The following is a 17793-nucleotide window of genomic DNA, read 5'->3' as shown; positions in this document are numbered from 1 at the left end:
ATCTCGCGTTTTACAAATCACTCTTCACAACCACAAAAATAGAACTACAGAATAATCACACTGTCTAGGGGGGCTGCTATAGATTATTGTGCCCCCTGCACATTCAGGGCCATAAGCAGTCGATATCTATAATCTCAGCCACAGTCAAGCTCATTCAGGGTTTCAACCTCTATTCCTCAGCCCTGCTTGCGCACGTCACTTAAAAAAGAAAACTACATGTTGACCTTCAGTCTTCAGTTCATTCAGAGTACTTCTTAGGAAAACAAGGGCATAATGAACAGCATTCATTAAAAAAAAAATCCATTCTTAGGTGTCATCGATTAGCAGTGCACTAACTAACGATGGACTTATCAGCAATCATGTTTAATGCAGCCAGTCCTTGAGAATTCATTGTATTTATTCAAAGCATCAAAGCTCCAAAGTCAGTTTTTACCTCCAGGCAATGAGACAGTTGAACAGTGAGCACTTTGAATGACTCACAGGGAATTATTATTGTAGGATTCTTTCTCGTTGTTGTCTTTTATGCATTCTTATTATATATAGTGTTCAGAGCCTGGAGGGCCAGGGCAGATATATTCCATTGCATTTGCATGTACAATGGTACTTTTCTTTTTTAAATATGACAATAAACTAGAACTTGAACTTTGGGTACGTTTTGATGAGAGCTCGCGCTTAAACCATTGTAGAAAAGTGGGGAAGCGTAGTGAGGTTTCATGAATCCAAACCGGGCCCGTGTGTCTTCAGGTTCACTACAGGTCCGCTATAACCTGGGAGGTCTGAGGGAGCCATTTTCTATCGATGTGGACCAACGGAACCTGGCCAACGGACACCCACACAGCATTAACATGTCCCGTGTCGACAGAAGCATCACAATCCAGGTACAGACCACACACACACACACACATGAACATATCTGACCAATCTCAAACACATATTTTGGACTTTTGGTCGGTGCTCGGGAGTCAAAGGACTTCTTAAATGTCAAGATCCTACTTGCAGTCAAAGAAGGAGTGCATGGGATTGCCATCCAACACGCACATACACGTCGCCCAGTGCCTGGTAGCTTTGAGTCAGTCGGGAGAGCAGTGCCCTGGTCTTTTTTCTGCTGTGATGAAAGTGCTTGTCCTCTGCCACTGTTAATCCACTTCTACTAGACAGCCTAAGTATAGCAACAGAGGGAGTGTATCGATCTGTGTGTGTTGTATGACTGCACACGACTGTGTGATTGTGGCTGCATGTATTGTGTGTGTTTGGCGTGGCTGCGTGGCTATGACACGGCACCAGAGCGTGTTGGTGCTTGTGCATCACAATGTGTTCGCCCACATACGTTTGTGGGGATCTGTGCGGGTGTGTTTTTTTAGCTGGCTCTTGAGTTTTGAGTGGCTAAGCAGCTTAGCTGGGATCAATACAGCCGAGGCTCAGTCAGTAGCTGTCAAGGGTGGAGTGAGAATTCAGCTAAACTATTACAGACATTGTTCGGTGCTAAAATGCTGCAATTTGGCTGCAGGCTGCAGTTTAAGGAGGACTCAACGGATGGCAGCGGCTTGTAAAACATACTTACTGGTTTCATCCAGTTCAGGATGAATGTGCAGTTGCATGGTTTGCTTTGTCCTATTTGAGGACAAAAAAGGATCATTGTAAAAACGTAATCATATGCTCACCCCTAGTGGCCAGAGGGGGGCGTTGCATTAACCCAAGCCAGTGATTCACCTCTAGTCTGCAAAATGAGGGTGGAGACAACTGTGTGGAAAGCATCATGTCAATAATGTTACATAACCTTGTTCTTACTTATATTCCACTTATTTGCTTTCATTCTGCGCTGTTTATTCTCTATCGATTTATTTTTTCCCACTCATCAGATCAACTTTTCCTTCCAAACATCACTGATATATATGCTCATCTTATCCATTGTATCCTCATGGGTTACTTTCCATCATGAGGCACTTGATATAGGTCTGTATCAACTCAATTATAGAACATATAGCAGAGAAAAAGGTTTACCTTAACACCATATATTGTATTAATTTCAAATAATTCTATATCAAATTGATAATAATAACAATAGGCCAGATGTAATGTGACGAAGCAACCAACCTGTCACGGTCTCTAATTCCCCTTCCTCTCGTGTCCTCTGTCCACTTCACTTCCTGACTTTGCTTGTTTTCCTGCTTTCGGGATTGAGTCCTCCTGCGTGTAATCACCTGCGCCTCCCTGGTGTATTTCAGCTGCGTGTTCACCTCTGGGTTGATTTGGCTGCTTCAATTCCTTTAGTCTGCTGCCCTTCCCAAGTTTTGTTTTGAACATTTTCTTGAATATTAAAATCATGGTAGATCATCCCTCTGTTTCACCTCTCTGCGTTTGGGCCTCGTTTGCCCCCTTGTGACACCCAGTGACACAACCCCTGTATTAATAGGGACACTATGTAAGAATCAACATCATTTAATTATGTTAGAACATAGAACACAAAAGACATTAATGAAATATAATATTTGACAAATGATATTGAAACGTAAACATAATAATAAATGAAATCTAGGTTAGCTTTTTAATTTAAAAGGACATGTTTGTCTCTTGCACTATACTGACACAAGATATAATAGAGTTGAGTTCATATAACGTGTCGTAGACGTTGAATACATAATTAGTTGTGTTCTTTCTAATTCTGGCTTCTGTGTCAAGATGTCACAGGTTTTTTTTAGAAATTCAAATGAAGCTCCTTCACTGTTGCTTTCATTAAGGTGTTGGCCAGGATGAATAACGGTACATTTGCCAACTAATAATCATTACCATCTCCTCTTCGCCATAAGTCGTTATCCCTTTCTGTCTCTCATTGTCCTCATCCATACGGGAACCTCATCACCTGCATTCACTCGCTGCACTGACAAATAATGGCAGTTAGAAAATTGAAAACTGAAACATCCATTGGAAATCGTCCTCATTTTCTGAGCAAATCACATCCTGCAGCTGCTGATCACCCCAGTGGGAGCACTTCAACATAACACATCCCCTTTTTACTGGCATGGAGAGGGATTGAAGCAACACACCGCTCCTTTGCTTATCACAAACACATGCATGCGCACGCTGTGTGGTGCACTAGTTAATCGTTGCCTGGTTGCGTCGAGATATTGATGTTCAGCCCAGTCTTCAGTGTGTGACCGAAATATTAACTATCAATTGCATATCCCCAGTTCTCCACTCTGCATGTGCCCGGGCTGTAGGCTACTCTAAGAAACAATCCATTGAATCTTTTTCTCCTAATTAATAGGTTCACCACTTAAACATTAGTGTAACTGTTGGGGGACGGATGGAGAGAGAAAATACATTTAGTTTCTAGATAAGGCTTGAAAAGTAGAGCCTGGAGGTGTTTTAACGAAGATAACTTTGATGAGTAAAACTTTCATGTTGCTTTACCGCCTTTGGGCTCTTTTCAAGGTACAAACATGCCCTTAATATCCAGGAGAAAACACATGTGGACATGCATACCAACGGATGAGTGAGGTCTTGTCGGCTCCACTCACTACGAAGAGTTGCCTTCCTTCAAAATGGACATAATTTAGTCTAATTTCTCTCCTATCTCTCCATTCCTCCCACCTTCTACCTTCTCACACTCTGGAGGGATTTCCGTTAAAGTTCATTTATCTTTGGCCAGAAACCATGACTGTAGCTCACACTAATGAGTTTCCAGGAACAGGACACAGTTCTGCTCAGGAGGACAGCAACAGCAAACACACTGATCAACACTAGGGAGTATATAGTACTATTACTCGATAGTATATAGTTCGAGGTTAAGCGTTTCCTTTTGCAAAAGATGTAAGGTATTTTGTGTTCATGTTTTATGTTTTGTAAGCATGGTTTTTCAGGTAGACAGCCTTAGTTTCAGAAATTGTGTCTTAGCAGTTGCAAAAAGCTACATTAAATTAGATATAGCCGTAACTCCTGTCACATTGTCCGCCCCTCCTGTCTCTCCTGCCTGTGTCCCGTGCCTCCATCCCTATTGCACCTAATATAGGGGAGAGACACTCAACCCCTGCAGCTGAGGCCAATTAGGCCTCTTCCCCGCACCTGTTTCCTGAGCCACTCTCCCAATCCCCTCCGCAGCTGAGCCTAACCACGCCCCAGCCACCACAATAGCATTATATAAGAGAGTATGTGAATTATCAAACTGTATTTTTCCCAAAGCAGATGACACGATTCACCAATGAAACAATGAACCGCAGATTATCGTCTCCGTATCGGTTGGACCCTTTTCAGACTTGGCATTAACATGTGTGACAAGTTAAGTTTTAATTCAAACAAAAATAATGACTTAATCAGAGCACACAAGGTCCGATCTCAGGACGGGCAAGGAGCTTTATTTACGGGGTTCCGGTGTAACCACAGCATATCTGGGCCAAGACTTACTTCTCCGTACACGGCTCGTTGTTTACAGTTCGACCGGCAACGCGATATGCGAATCTGAAGCTGCACTTCAGATTTGGTTCTGATCGATCGGGTCTTAATGTGTCCTCAATGGGTTTTGTGTGCATTCACACCTGTACTCAGAGCTGTCCACTCGTGATCGGATCACTCAAGCCGATGTTAATGTCAGGTCCGAACAGAGCCTTCGATGTGTAAAGAGGCTGTTTGCCAACACATTGACTGAATCAACTCAGTGTGAACATATGTTGAGATACCATCCATCAACAGCATTTGCAGACAATCTAAATGTGTCCGACAGGCTGGAATGTTGTATTAAAATGTTCAAACTGAATTATCGTGGGCTGAAATGTGGGTTTGGTAATTACTGAATTTGAAATTGGATCACAGATTATTTCATAATTCATTAACAGCTAAAATGCCAATTTTGTTAGAGCAAGCCACAAGCATTTGAAATGTAACCAAACCATTATTATTGTTGCTGGCATGCTCGTCCGGGGCCTTGTTGTGTTGCTTTGATCTGAGATACAACAACATGAGTGAGAGGCAGACAGTTGAGTCAAATGCAATACAACTCAGTGATGATGCTGCCCCCCCCCCCCCCCCCGCCAGTGGATCAAATTCAATTTCCAGGGTAAAAGAGTGAATGTAGTGTTTGTAGTGTTTATCTGATGCTGCGACGGTCTCACTTCTCTGCAATCAGGACTTCAAATCTAAAAGACATTTAGGCAAACAACTGTTTAGTTTCAAGACATCGAAGAGAACAAGTGGGAAGTGGTAATTGGAATCTTAAAGAAAAAAGAAAAACACAGAGTCAGAGAAAGAGGAGGTGGAGGGGGCTTAAGAAGAGTGAGATTGTGTTTTTAGATAAAGAAAGTAGACCCACGAAATAAAATAACAAAGTTCACTTTGATGTATTCAGGTGATCTCGCCGCATCACAGTCTTGAGGCTTATTTCAGGGAGTGGATTTGCATGTGCCCACAAATGCCTTCTGCAATGTACTCACAGGCATACGGCGCGCAGTGCAGGAAGCAGGTGTTTGGCTTTTTAAAGCAGTTTGTGAGGTCGCGTCAGGTTAGCTCGCAATCAAAGGCATACATCAAGGCAGCATCAAAACAAGTTCCCATCTCTGGCTTTCACTTTCTCTCAAACTCTCACACACTGTGAGGGCTTAGAGGTGAAAGTGAGGAGTCCCTTCAGGCAACAAACATCTCAGCTCCTCTCCTTACCTCTCCTCCACTCTTCCTCTCCTCTCTTCTCCTCCACTCCACTCCCTTCCTCTCCTCCACTCCCTTCCTCCATTCCTCTCCTCATATCCTCTAATTGCTGCAGTAGTTGATATTAGTTGTTTGGGTGGCTCTAGCTATGAAGAGAAAAGACATTAATTCAGTTGTTTACATATTATTGAGGTCAAACTACCATTGAAGTTTTAAAAAAAGCATTTATTTGCTCTGCTGCCCCTCTCATGTTTAATCTGTGATGGGAGTATCTTTTTCCTCCCTCAGATATGATTAAGGAAACAGAGCTGCATGAAGGTTGTCGGTATACTGTGAACTAGTTTGAGCACATTGGCTAAATTAGATTCCTTTTGAGCAAATAGTGAGGGAAAAATAGTTCACCCATTGTGTATTTGTTTCTTTGTCTAACCGCTGATCGAATTGCTTATGTAGGCCTAATGTAACCTAAGAGGCACCAACAGCGCTGAAAGGAGAACACTGTGTTGCCTAAATGGTGCAGCGTAAAAGGAAAGGATCCCAATGATTGCAGTTGTAATTGACAAAGTTTGGTAAAATTAGGTTTCTTCCCTGGCCGTCTTCCTCTGTGGACCTTTTGGGGGGTTCTGAGACTCAGACCGCCCTCCCAGACTGAGCAGCCAATTTGTTTTCTCAGATAAAAAGTAAATAAGCTGAGCACAATTTAATTGTGCCCCATTATCCCGCCCTGCAGTCACTGGGAAAACACAACCCACTCAATGCTCCACTGAGACCAGGCTTTTGGAAAGAATCAAATTAGGATATGGAGAATTCTACTGATTCAAACCTATAAGCAAGGGCAACCAGACACACACACACACACACACACCTCTCAACCCTTTAGTGACAGTCCGGCTCAGCTCTCTGCTTGCAGCTCTTCAGCACATCAATGGAACAAATTTCCAGTAAACACACAGGAACAAAAGTCATTGTTTTCAATCAACCGCCCCTCTCCCGTCTTGGGCCGGCCGTCGGCAGACGGGTGTGTGTCGAGATACAGTCCTCCCGTGAGCAGAAGGGAGGAAGGAAGATCTTTTATTTGTGGAACGCACACAGAAACCAATTTGAGGGGTTGAATTGATTCTCATCAATAGCACCGGCTGCAGACTTCAAGCTAATTAGAAACTTCAGTGAAACAGCAATAACAAGTTAATTATATTGCAGGGATATTAACGTTGTGTATTCCCTCCCTCCATCACCCTCACTGCTCTCACATCTCGTTGACGCTCTTCTGTGTAAACACGCTGCTTCTTCGCTCTCCTTTTTTAGGTACTCGGGAAAGACTTTGAACCCACCGCAGACTTTGTAAATTGCAGATAGTTAATTAATGTGTGATCGGTCATCTCGAGTCCTGCTGAACAGCTGTTTGTGTTGCACCATCATTATGGAAGATCGCTTTGAAGTTTGCGTTTAGCCGTGACTAGCTTGAATAAACAAAAGAGGGGAAAACACCGACTAAAAGGTTTTCTTGAATCCTTCGGTTGGGTTGCCTTCTGCGAGCAAACAAGTATGATGTGTGTACTGTCTGTGTGCCTGTAGTAGTAGTTGGTAGGGGGGGGGGTGAAAGGGTTAGGGGAGGGGCCGTCCAACTCCTCATCTCAGAGGAGCCTACAGACCTCGGTCTTTGGACGGTCCTCCATTCGTACATTTTTTTCTGTTGTTAATGTCTGCCAGTATGTACACGTTATGTATGTACTTATGGAAAATAAATTACTTACTTACTTACTTACTATGTGAGATATTAACATCACTCGAGGAGTGTCTTGCATGTGTCCATAGTTTATAGAGACAGATCAGAGAGTGGCGATAACAGATGTAGCAGAAGTGCATTACTTGAGGATAATGATCCCTTTTCTTTTTCTGATAAGCTACTTTTCAAACTGAGATCCTCTATAGGCCCTACATGTATTTATTGAGTATGTCCATGCAACCATCTGGATACAACAAGGAAAGGTATCCAAGAACATGTATATTGTCCCTCATATGCCAAATTATGGCTTTTCTGAGCAGCATAATCTGTAAAACAGACTGCCCGACTCAGACATGAAAGGGAATAGTAATTATTAATAAAAGGAAGGTAATTGTAAAGGAAGTAAGACGCACATTTATATTCATTTTTGATAACAGACATTTGGCATTCCTAGTTTCTGGTGATGCTATTTAGTCCTGGTTATTACAGTCATGTTACTGGATCATGGGAAATATATAGTATTAACTCAGTGGATTCCCCGTTACTGAACATAGTTAACCACAAGAGGGCGCTTCTGAGCCTTCGGTCGTGTGGTGATGCAGCCTGACCGTTATGAATGACCATCTCTTCTACATCATCCTGTTTAATGTGCTGATGCAGGTCTTGGGCTGGGTGTCTTGTTAAAAGGCTGTTTTCAAGACTTTTAGACGTAACACTAATCTATTATCACTTCCTCCCTCTCTCCCCCTGTTTCAGTTGGATCTTTACCCTCCAGTCAGCTACACTCTCCCAGTCGCCTCAGATACACAGTTCAATCTGGTTAAGACGCTGTTTTTGGGCAAAGTCTTCGGTGAGTATGTCAGCTTTCACCTCTCCATCATTGTCCAAGCTACTTGTTCAGGAGCTTTTTTCAGCGTTGTGCAGCTCTAGTTTCTAATCTTCCTGGTAATCATTTCAATTGTGGATTAGTGAAAAGAAAATTCAGGAAATTAAAGCATTATTATACATACATTATACAAATATAAATGCTGTATGTGGATTGACCTTGCTTTAATCTCCCACTGGACCTTATTCAATTGGTTTGAACTCGATAATAAACACCCACCGTTGTCTCCTGTAAGTGAACATCTCTTCTGTCCCAAAGTAAAAAAGACTGAACACAGAGCTTTTCTTTTTTTTGAGCAGTTGTCATATTTAGATACTTAACATATTGTTTGATCTGCTTGTGCTGTATACATATGAACTATATTCTAGTATATTTCTATAATGCCATAAAAGTATATACATGAATGAGCATTAATAAATAAATAAGGCATATTGAGAAAAGAAGATAAATGAATAGGCTCAAAAGAAAAGAGGCAGTAGTTAGTCATCTGTCCACGAGGTGATGCCAGAGGACTAAGTGGGGGCTGTTGGCGCAATACTTGAGCTTGTATTCATCTCTGCATGCACACCATGTGGGTCTGATAAGGTTATGACATTTCTCACTGCCGAGCATTACACTGTTCAGGATCCCTCAGTGCTTGACCAGTTTAGATAACAGAACATCATTATCCCCAATGTTGATAATTTGGGTTGATTTTTCCTGTTTAGTCAGTGAGTCTCTGATATTTTGACACAATACTTAACTCTAACACTGCAGTGCTGAAGCTGATTAGGATGAGTTTATTTTTCCACCACTAAATCATCTGTCCAAACACTTCAGACTTTGATTACTCTAATTATCAAGAGCCAGTGACCTTGCCATATTTAGGTTGGCCTCGCTGTGGTTTGCGGCTTGGTTTTGGTTTTGGATGATTTAATTTGCTTCATTAATAACGCATAATGTTCTTCTGCTGGGAGATTGCATCTCATTCTTTGCATCTCGCTGCAGCGTGCTCTAGTCTCCTCCGTTTCTTCTTCCTGCCCCGATGTCTCTTTTGTCCTCTGCAGCAAGTGCCGACAAAGTTGGTGAGATTCAAGTAATGGCTGACTTCACTTACCAGCCAGAACTATCGACCTCTGCACACACCACCAGAACCCCTGGGAATAAAACACCATGCGCACGCACAAACACACACACACAGCACACACTGAACACAGTCATCCATCTTAACCCAACTAACAGCCCAGATACTTTCAGGACAAAGGCACGGCACATGCTAAAACAGCCACAACACTTGATCCTCACATCATTAGACTCAACATTGTGAGATGTTAACAATAGTCTCTCGTGAACATCATCACAAAATAACACAAACAGACCATGAAAAACTGAGGTAATTGGATCGAGAAGGAAGGAGAGGGAAACAGAAGGATGACGAAAGCATCGTGATGAGAGAGACAGAGGGAGAAAGAGAAGAGAACAGAAAGCAGGCGTTTGATTTTGCTCGTCTCATCAGATCTGTTCCACTTCGTGTTCGGGACCACAAAGACAAGAGAGGCTGTCAGACAGCTGGGCGATCAGATTTTATATTTCTGGGACACAGAGACTCTGTTTGGTACAGCGACGTCTCCTCTGTCTCCTCACAGTGTGCTGAGCGTAGGATGCGATTAGCCGGCTAGAATAGTGATGGTAGAAATAAAGCGAGGTAGACATTAAAGAATAGAGAGAGACGTAGAAAGAAATGTAGATCACCATCAATAATATCCAGTAAACATGTGTTTTTTGCCATTAACTACACCTTAGTTAATCAACTCTGTACTTGGTACTACAAATTCACATTAAAACCATACTTGTCTATCATCTGCTCACAAGGATGCCATTAATTGAGAAGCTCCTTTATTTTCCCATCCGTCCAGCTGAGTGTCCCTGAGACGGTCTCTTTGAACAAAGGTGTATCATTTCCATCAGATACAACACTTTTAACTGAGTTGACCCACATTAAAACAGTGCCCTCGATATGGATCTATTGTGGTAGATATAAGACCTGACAATGGTCAGAATGAGAACTGAAACAAGGAATTGATTGGTCAATCAATATTTAAGGACCGACTATTTTTATTTTGAATTACCTGTTTTAAGTCAAACATGCTCAACATGCCATACTTCTGGTTTTATCTTACTATAAACTGATTTTTTTGTCAAACAAGCAATTCGATTTGTTCGTGCTGTGACAAATTGTGACTGGCATTTTTCATATTTTATAGAACATACGCTAAATCAATTAATCAATAGTGAAAAAAATTGTTAGTTGCAGCCTGGATATACCTGCCGAGCACTTCAGCCTTCAAGCAGGCGTAGTCTCACATTCAGAGTGTTGTGATGTATTCCTGTACAACTGACAACAGGAAGAGGCATGTTTGAATGTCAGCAGCCAACAACAACACAACTAATTGTTTGTTGTAGCCGTCGTAGTGAATCTGTCAGGTCCAGGGTCACGAGATCTAACGTGTGTGTTGCCAAGGGTACATTTTCTAAAGTGGTATTGATCGTGGAGCACAGGGATGACTCAGCACATGCTGCATATGCTGCTGTCCCTGCTGTGTTTGACGTAACCCTCTGCTGTGTGCGAAGGCAAATATAGATCAGTGCTCACCACTATATGTATGAAGGTAAGGGTTGGGATGCACTGCATTGTAGCACCGACGGGTTCTTCACTAACGCGGTGGCACTCCGTCAGTTATCCAAGTGATCCCCGAGAGAAAAGTCTCACCGATGTTGGTATAAACAGTCTGTTATCTCGCCCCGTAGCCAATCGTTAGATTTTTTTATGTGATTATTGGTTTTCTCAAGGATGTTTTACAGCTATTGCTCTAGGTCCCACTCGGTCGGCTGTAACGTGTCTCAACCCTCATCACATGAGTATGAACATCGCATTACACTCTCAATACCTTCTTTAAATTCTCTCACTTGTTAGACACACTGCAAAGTCTTCACCCAAAGATACTTAGTGTAAGTCTCTCTGGTAGATTCATCACATAAATATCACACGGTCAGTGGACAGGGGGAGAGCGTAACATGATATTAAAGAACCAGAATACTTTGTTTGTTTTCAGTCACTTACAAATGGTCAGCCTGGGTTTTTATTACAAACGGTAATCCAGTTTCCTAAAGAAATTGGGAGATCCTCTATCCAGCTCGAGAGCTAGTGTCAAATCTCAGTCTTCGTAAAAACTGGAGGCTCTGTCATCCAGACTCTGAAGCTGATTTTTCTCCTCCTTCGGTAAAGGCTTATTAAATTTAGTTTTCCTAAAAAAACACTGGGAGATTTCCTTTCCAGACTCGGAGCTGGTCAAATCTCCAAAGTCTCTCCTCTGTGGAACTCTTCTTCAAATGTCAAACCGACCTAATTCATCAAAGGTATGCAGTCCATGGCTTAATCACAAACTATACTTGAACTAAAACAATTTATATATGGTTATACTAAAAAGAAAAAAGGTGATAAAAGTTAAGCTTTCATACTTTTCTACGATCTCTCAACGGCATCCCAGTAGAATAGACGGGGGCCATGAGTCATACCCCGGGGCAGCAGCACACTCCCAACCCAGTCCTCCTCATTGCCACAAATTGTGTGTGTCAGCCAGGGAATAGATTTAGAGCCAAAGGCAGAGAGAGAGAGCAAGAGAAATAGTGACACTGTGAAAGTGCTATTAGAGACAGATGAGTGTCGCCTGAGGGTTGCTTGTAAAGGACATGTACATCAGTACTTTTTCAGATATTTTTTTATTTAATTTTTGAATGCTGCTGGTCTCTCTGGTTCTGTTGACCCCGCCCACTCTCATTTAACACGTCGCTGCCAGTGGGTGCTGCCAATTGTTTTACACAGGCCTTAAGTCATGCCCACATTCCCAGGTGTCGTGGCTTTATTCTGACACACTTTGAGGCACAATGGGTATTATTTCCATTCAGAATGTATTCTTTTTTTTCCTGCTTTTATTATTATTATTATTATTGCTTTCACTTAAAACATACACTGAGTATCAGAACCATTTTCCGCAGGCAAAATGTCAACCAAATGCCTATTTTGTACTTACTTGTGCCTTATCACATGACAAATCTGGCTCAATGGATATTTGTCCAAAAATAGATCAACAAGTGTGTGTGTGTGTGTGTGTGTGTGTGTGTGTGTGTGTGTGTGTGTGTGTGTGTGTGTGTGTGTGTGTGTGTGTGTGTGTGTGTGTGTTTGTGTGTTTGATGTATAAACATTTTGAAATATTCATTTTATAAAGTGGATGGTCAGCACATTTAGACACAAAGCACTCCAATGAAATTATGAATTCACAGATGATCAGCAGATGTCACTTTACACGATGATTGCTTTTAATTGCAGAATCAGCACATTAATACTTAATCTAATTGTCTTGTTAATGGAGTTGGGGATTTCTTTTTTTGTGTAGTCAGCTCGCACATTGTAGATACTTTATTAAGTACAAATCATTTGTACTTCACTCACTGCTGCCTCACATGCCATGAAGAAGTGCTCTCAGTGTCCTCCCTTCCAAGCAGTCACTGGTCCAATGCCGTTGTGTTGTGACCTTTGGGCAGAGACACCAGACGCCCTGACGGGTTGAAGCTCTGTTGAGCCTTGATGTTAGATGAGGATGATATACGGAGTAGTTTTCTCTCCCACCTCTCTCCAAGCTCTGTAATCTCTGTAATCTCAGTGTGCCTTTACTTTGAGATGGACATACCTGTACGGGATCACTGCTTTGTATGAGAGGGCGGACGGCATGACGTCATCCTCCCTGACTCCCACCACTAGTTGTACTTAACACTGGGGAGTCCTGATCCGTGGCAGCCTGGCTCCGAGATCCAGGTTTTCTCCAGCTGCTGTGTCGGAGTGGGGGTGGGACTGCACTGCAGTGAGCAAGAGAGAGACAGACAGACAGACAGAGAGAGAGAGAGAGAGAGAGAGAGACATCAATGTGGTACCGTGTCAAGAGATCCACATTGCACATTGAGGAAGAACAAGCGCCAGAAGAGAAGAGGAAGCTGTTTTTGCCTCACAAACTGTGTACACACTCCAGATAGGTAACTACAGCTGTACGCATCTGTGTGTGTGTGTGTGTGTGTGTGTGTGTGTGTGTGTGTGTGTGTACCTGTGTCCCTTCATTTGTATGTGTTCTTGCATCATGCATGAGTGTGCCACGGTCTAAGTCATTAATCATTTCTGTTACTCTAAATGTTTATTACATTTGCTGCTAAACATGAATTCCCCGAAGATTGACACTATGCCAAATGTGTGATGTTTTATCATTTTAAAGGAATCCAACTCTTGATTTATTTGGATTGCAGGCAAATTACACAGAAAGGCTCTGTTGTGTCCGCGTTGCTTCAGTACAAGCTGGCATCCTGGAGGAGGACGCTCGATGTGGCATTGAACACACCTGTGTGTTCAGTAGGGCGTTGCAACCATCACGTGTATTTACCATATCTAAAACATATTCCTCCACTTAAGCTCTTATCTCCCTTCTCATCCGTTCCTCTCCACCTCCTTAATTCATCTCTCTGTTTCTCCACAAACCCATCACCTGGTATCTTCACACGTCTGTATTCCCTGCTGTTCATCACCATTTTAATGACATTCATTCCAACAGTTTAGAGGAAAAGAGGAAACGTGCCGGTCAGTTTGTAGTTGTCGGCTTGATTATCAAACTATATAAACATTCAAAATGTTAACACCAAGAAAAGACTAGATTTTACAAATTACATAAGTAGATTAGAAGATAATATAAGAGCATTGACAACATCTGTCTGTTTTATCTCTTCACAACTGTAGGTAAATATTTCTCACATGTTTTGGATTTTTCAAGCTATTTTTTTCTTTTATAAATTCCTATCAGCCCCTCTGTCTGTGTCTCTCTCTCTCTCTCTCTCTCTCTCTCTCTCTCACTCTCAGTTGCGACTGCGTTCATATGTTCGTGGATGCATGTGTGCATTACTGCATGTTCCATATTTGCTTGTGCCTTACTGAGGGTGTGGTGGGTGGATTCCCATTAATATACCTTTGAAATGTCTGAAATGCATCATACTTTCATGAACCCCCTCCCCCCCGTCTTTTTCTGTCTCTCACCTCTACATCAGCTTTCATTGGTAGCCATGGCAACTGGGTTTGATCTCCCACCCTGCCCCTCCATTTGAGCGCCCTTCTTGTCACCCCCATTTCTTTCCCACTCCTATTTTTTTCACAAACTCACCAAGACACACACACACACACACACACACACACACACACCACAGACCATCTTATCTCTCGTTCCCATGGCTCTCACCTTTCCCCTCACCACCAGGACATTTTGGAGAGGCCGCCACACCCTCCCTCTCTGCTAGTGCAGGGTTTGCCATCCTACCTTCTTATTTCTTCCAGCCCCCCCAAAAGAAACCACCTCACCACATCCCATTGTCCTCACTCCAGCCCCGTGGATGTGTGAGGACTCACATTACGACACGTGGCAATGACCCAGTTTTAATCATATGTCATCGTGCATTTCAATATTTCATTGTGAAGCCACGTCCCTGCTCTCTTCTAATCAGGATTAGTGTGTGTGGAGCTTTAGGTTTGAGTGTGTACTTAATTTATTGATCAGTCTGGGAAACCCTGTTAGACGACCCCAAGACTTGCAGGGAGAGCCTGAAGGTGAGTGTGTGGGGACTGGCTCTGGAAAGTTGTAAAGTTGTTGACGGTGTAAATTACTAAATGAAGCTCTGTTGGCAAGAACTTAGAAAGGTTATATTCGTAATTATTTAGCTGAGACTGCGTTAGAGAAGTGTTGCTCTTTGGTAATTTTATAGGTCACTGTTTGCAGTTTTATTTTATTGAAATAGCTATTCATGTTGCGTATTCTCTTGCTGTATGCATATAATATTTCATAAGAGCTGAACAAACACAACATTTTTTTGCAGGGCTAATATTTTTGAATTGTATGAGCTATGTAACCCTTCCTCCATTAGCACGAGATAAATAGTACGCCATTAAAACCAACGAAGCCTCTTATCAGCGACAGCCCAGTCCCAAGTACATATTAAATGTGAGATGTTTATGGGCAACATTATGTTATTTAAAATGAAAACATGCTGCTCGTGAAACCGCTGGCCACAAAAGATCTGAGACAAGGGAATCTTCCAGACTTTACTCACCAGCATTGTATGCCATGCAGCCTGTTGTACTCCCAACAGAGAGCCTATTAGTATTCACACACAGGCCTCTGCGGTGATCAACACATGTTCAGGCATACGGGAGAGAGAGGACTCGTATTCATATTCATATCCTCCATTTGTTATCAGTATTCTGCTCACTGCGCTGACTGGAAGGCACTTCTTACCCACGTGCGTCTGTGTCTCCACCTATTCTGCACACCCCCACGCATTTAGATTCAAATTCACACGCACTCTCACGTGCACACCATCCACACTGTATTCAAGGTGTTGAGTGATTGATAGCAGATTTACACGTTCGTCTCTGTTCCTGCAGAAAAGGTCTCACCGGCGGCATATCAGACGGGAGATGCTGAGCCACAGTTCAGCCACTTCCCGTGTTAGCAGCATTAGCACCAAAACTAAACTGTCGAGCCCGTTTCAATGGATCGTTTCAACACATAGATAAAGTATGATAAAGTCTACAGTGAATACGCATAATGTCTCTGAAGGAGGTCAGGTCAGATGATGAATATGTTGGAAACTCGGATAGTGCTGAGCTCTATTCCTGGCAGCACAATCAATAGTGTACAAACACGGCAATACACACACACACACACTTGTATTAGACCCATCAAAATGGAATAAAGAGAGAAAATTACATTATAAGCCATATCCAGATACTCAGAACCCCATTTATTGACATGACATGACAGGATAAACACACCCACACACACACAGAGACAGAGAGAGGGAGTGAGAGAGAGAGAGAGAGCAATACTCTTGTTAGTCATCCCTTGTTCATATTTTGCTGCAGGATTGTCCAAACAGCGGTTCCCTCTGGGTGTGGCTCAGTCATGTAGCAGCAGAGCAGCGGTGTGTGTGAACACTTTAACTGAGTGTGCACACAGACGGGGTTTCTGTGAAGGAATTATACGTTTTACGACTCTGAGAAAAGTGTTGAAGACAGTTTGGCTGTTTTTAAATCAGTCCAGGTTTGTGCTGGAGTGCAGCGCGTCGGAGGATGTTTGTTTCGATGCAGCGTCTGAGTCTGAACCCGACTCTGTGTGATGGAGAGATTTCTTTAAATCATGTTGCTGCTTGCAGTTTCTCCTCTCTCTTATCTTCTCTGCAGTGTGTGTGTGTGTGTGTGTGTGTGTGTGTGTGTGTGTGTGTGTGTGTGTGTGTGTGTGTGTGTGTGTGTGTGTGTGTGTGTGTGTGTGTGTGTGTGTGTGTGTGTGTGTGTGTGTGTGTGTGAGCCAACAAGAATAATCATTGATATTAATTCAAAGATATGTGAAGCATTTTTTAATTATCGATATGCCCGTTAATGTGAGCCGACATTAGCGCTGAATGGTTCTTCATGAGAACGCTAACACATCCCCGGTCAATAGCGTTCAGTCGATGGTGGTCAACACTGGGAGATAAGCAGCCCATTTAACCTTCTAGCAGCCCATGTAATCCCCAGATTAAACAAGGATAAAGCAGTGGCTGGACGGAGCTCAGTGGGCCAGCTGGTCAGTGTGTGAAGTCATTTTCTTTGACGAAGAAAGTGGGATGAAAGTCAAAGGAGAGAGAGAGAGAAGCAGCCTGTGTCATAAGCCAGAGACATACAGGTGCACAGATGGCTGCATTCGAACAGGCATGCAGGAACACCTCAAGGAGTACCGTCGATGAAAGGACATGTTCTAAGGCTCATCTTGTTTTCCTCCGTGTGTGTAGCATGAACACTGAAACTAAAATTCATGATTCATCCTCTGAATTTAACAAGAGGTGAATGTCCGTAGATGTTCCTTCTCTGGTTTGTTCCTCCTCTGTCTTTTTCCTCCTCATCCTCTATCTTCACTCTCTTCTCTTCTCATTTGGGATGATTAATGTGTTTTGGAAAATCGGTGCTGATGAGTTCTCTTTGAAAGTGGCTGGGGACGGTGCTTGAGATTCCTGGTTTCTCCTCTCTCTCTCTCTCTCTCTCTCTCTATCTGTCGCCCTACCTTCTTTCATTATCAATCAAATTCATGGGCATGGTCCCACTTAAGTAAATAAGTTCTGACAGTTAAAGAGTTTGTGTCTGTGTCTAAGTACAGAAACTGGACCCATAGACCCGGTCCTCATCGAGCGCTACAACACCCCGGGCTTTATCGGGTGTCTTTCGCGGGTCCAGTTCAACGGCGCCGCCCCCCTCAAGTCTGCACTGAGAACCATCGCACAGGCCCAGGCCGCACCGACAGCCGGTCAGACAGACAGACAAGCTGCCGCCGCCTCGCCGGTGTCTTACCAGGGCAAACTGGTGGAGTCCAACTGTGGGTCGTCACCTCCCACCATCCCACCAATGTCTGCTGGGACAGATCCCTGGCATCTGGACAACACAGGTGAGGAT

At 43.0% G+C, this 17793-nt stretch overlaps 1 protein-coding gene across 1 annotated transcript in view; it reads left to right on the top strand.

Moving 5' to 3' along the window:
* cntnap2a (contactin associated protein 2a) overlaps nucleotides 1-17793 on the top strand; it is a 217510-nt gene that overhangs the window by 193606 nt on the left and 6111 nt on the right. The window contains exons 21-23 of the mRNA XM_056434085.1: nucleotides 745-878; nucleotides 8117-8210; nucleotides 17501-17785. Coding sequence (XP_056290060.1) covers nucleotides 745-878; nucleotides 8117-8210; nucleotides 17501-17785 — 513 coding nt within the window. The remainder of the gene's footprint in view (nucleotides 1-744; nucleotides 879-8116; nucleotides 8211-17500; nucleotides 17786-17793) is intronic.

The sequence above is a fragment of the Pseudoliparis swirei genome, chromosome 16 (assembly GCF_029220125.1).
Source record: "Pseudoliparis swirei isolate HS2019 ecotype Mariana Trench chromosome 16, NWPU_hadal_v1, whole genome shotgun sequence".
Taxonomy (NCBI): domain Eukaryota; kingdom Metazoa; phylum Chordata; class Actinopteri; order Perciformes; family Liparidae; genus Pseudoliparis; species Pseudoliparis swirei.
This window is presented reverse-complemented; position numbering and strand designations above follow the sequence as displayed.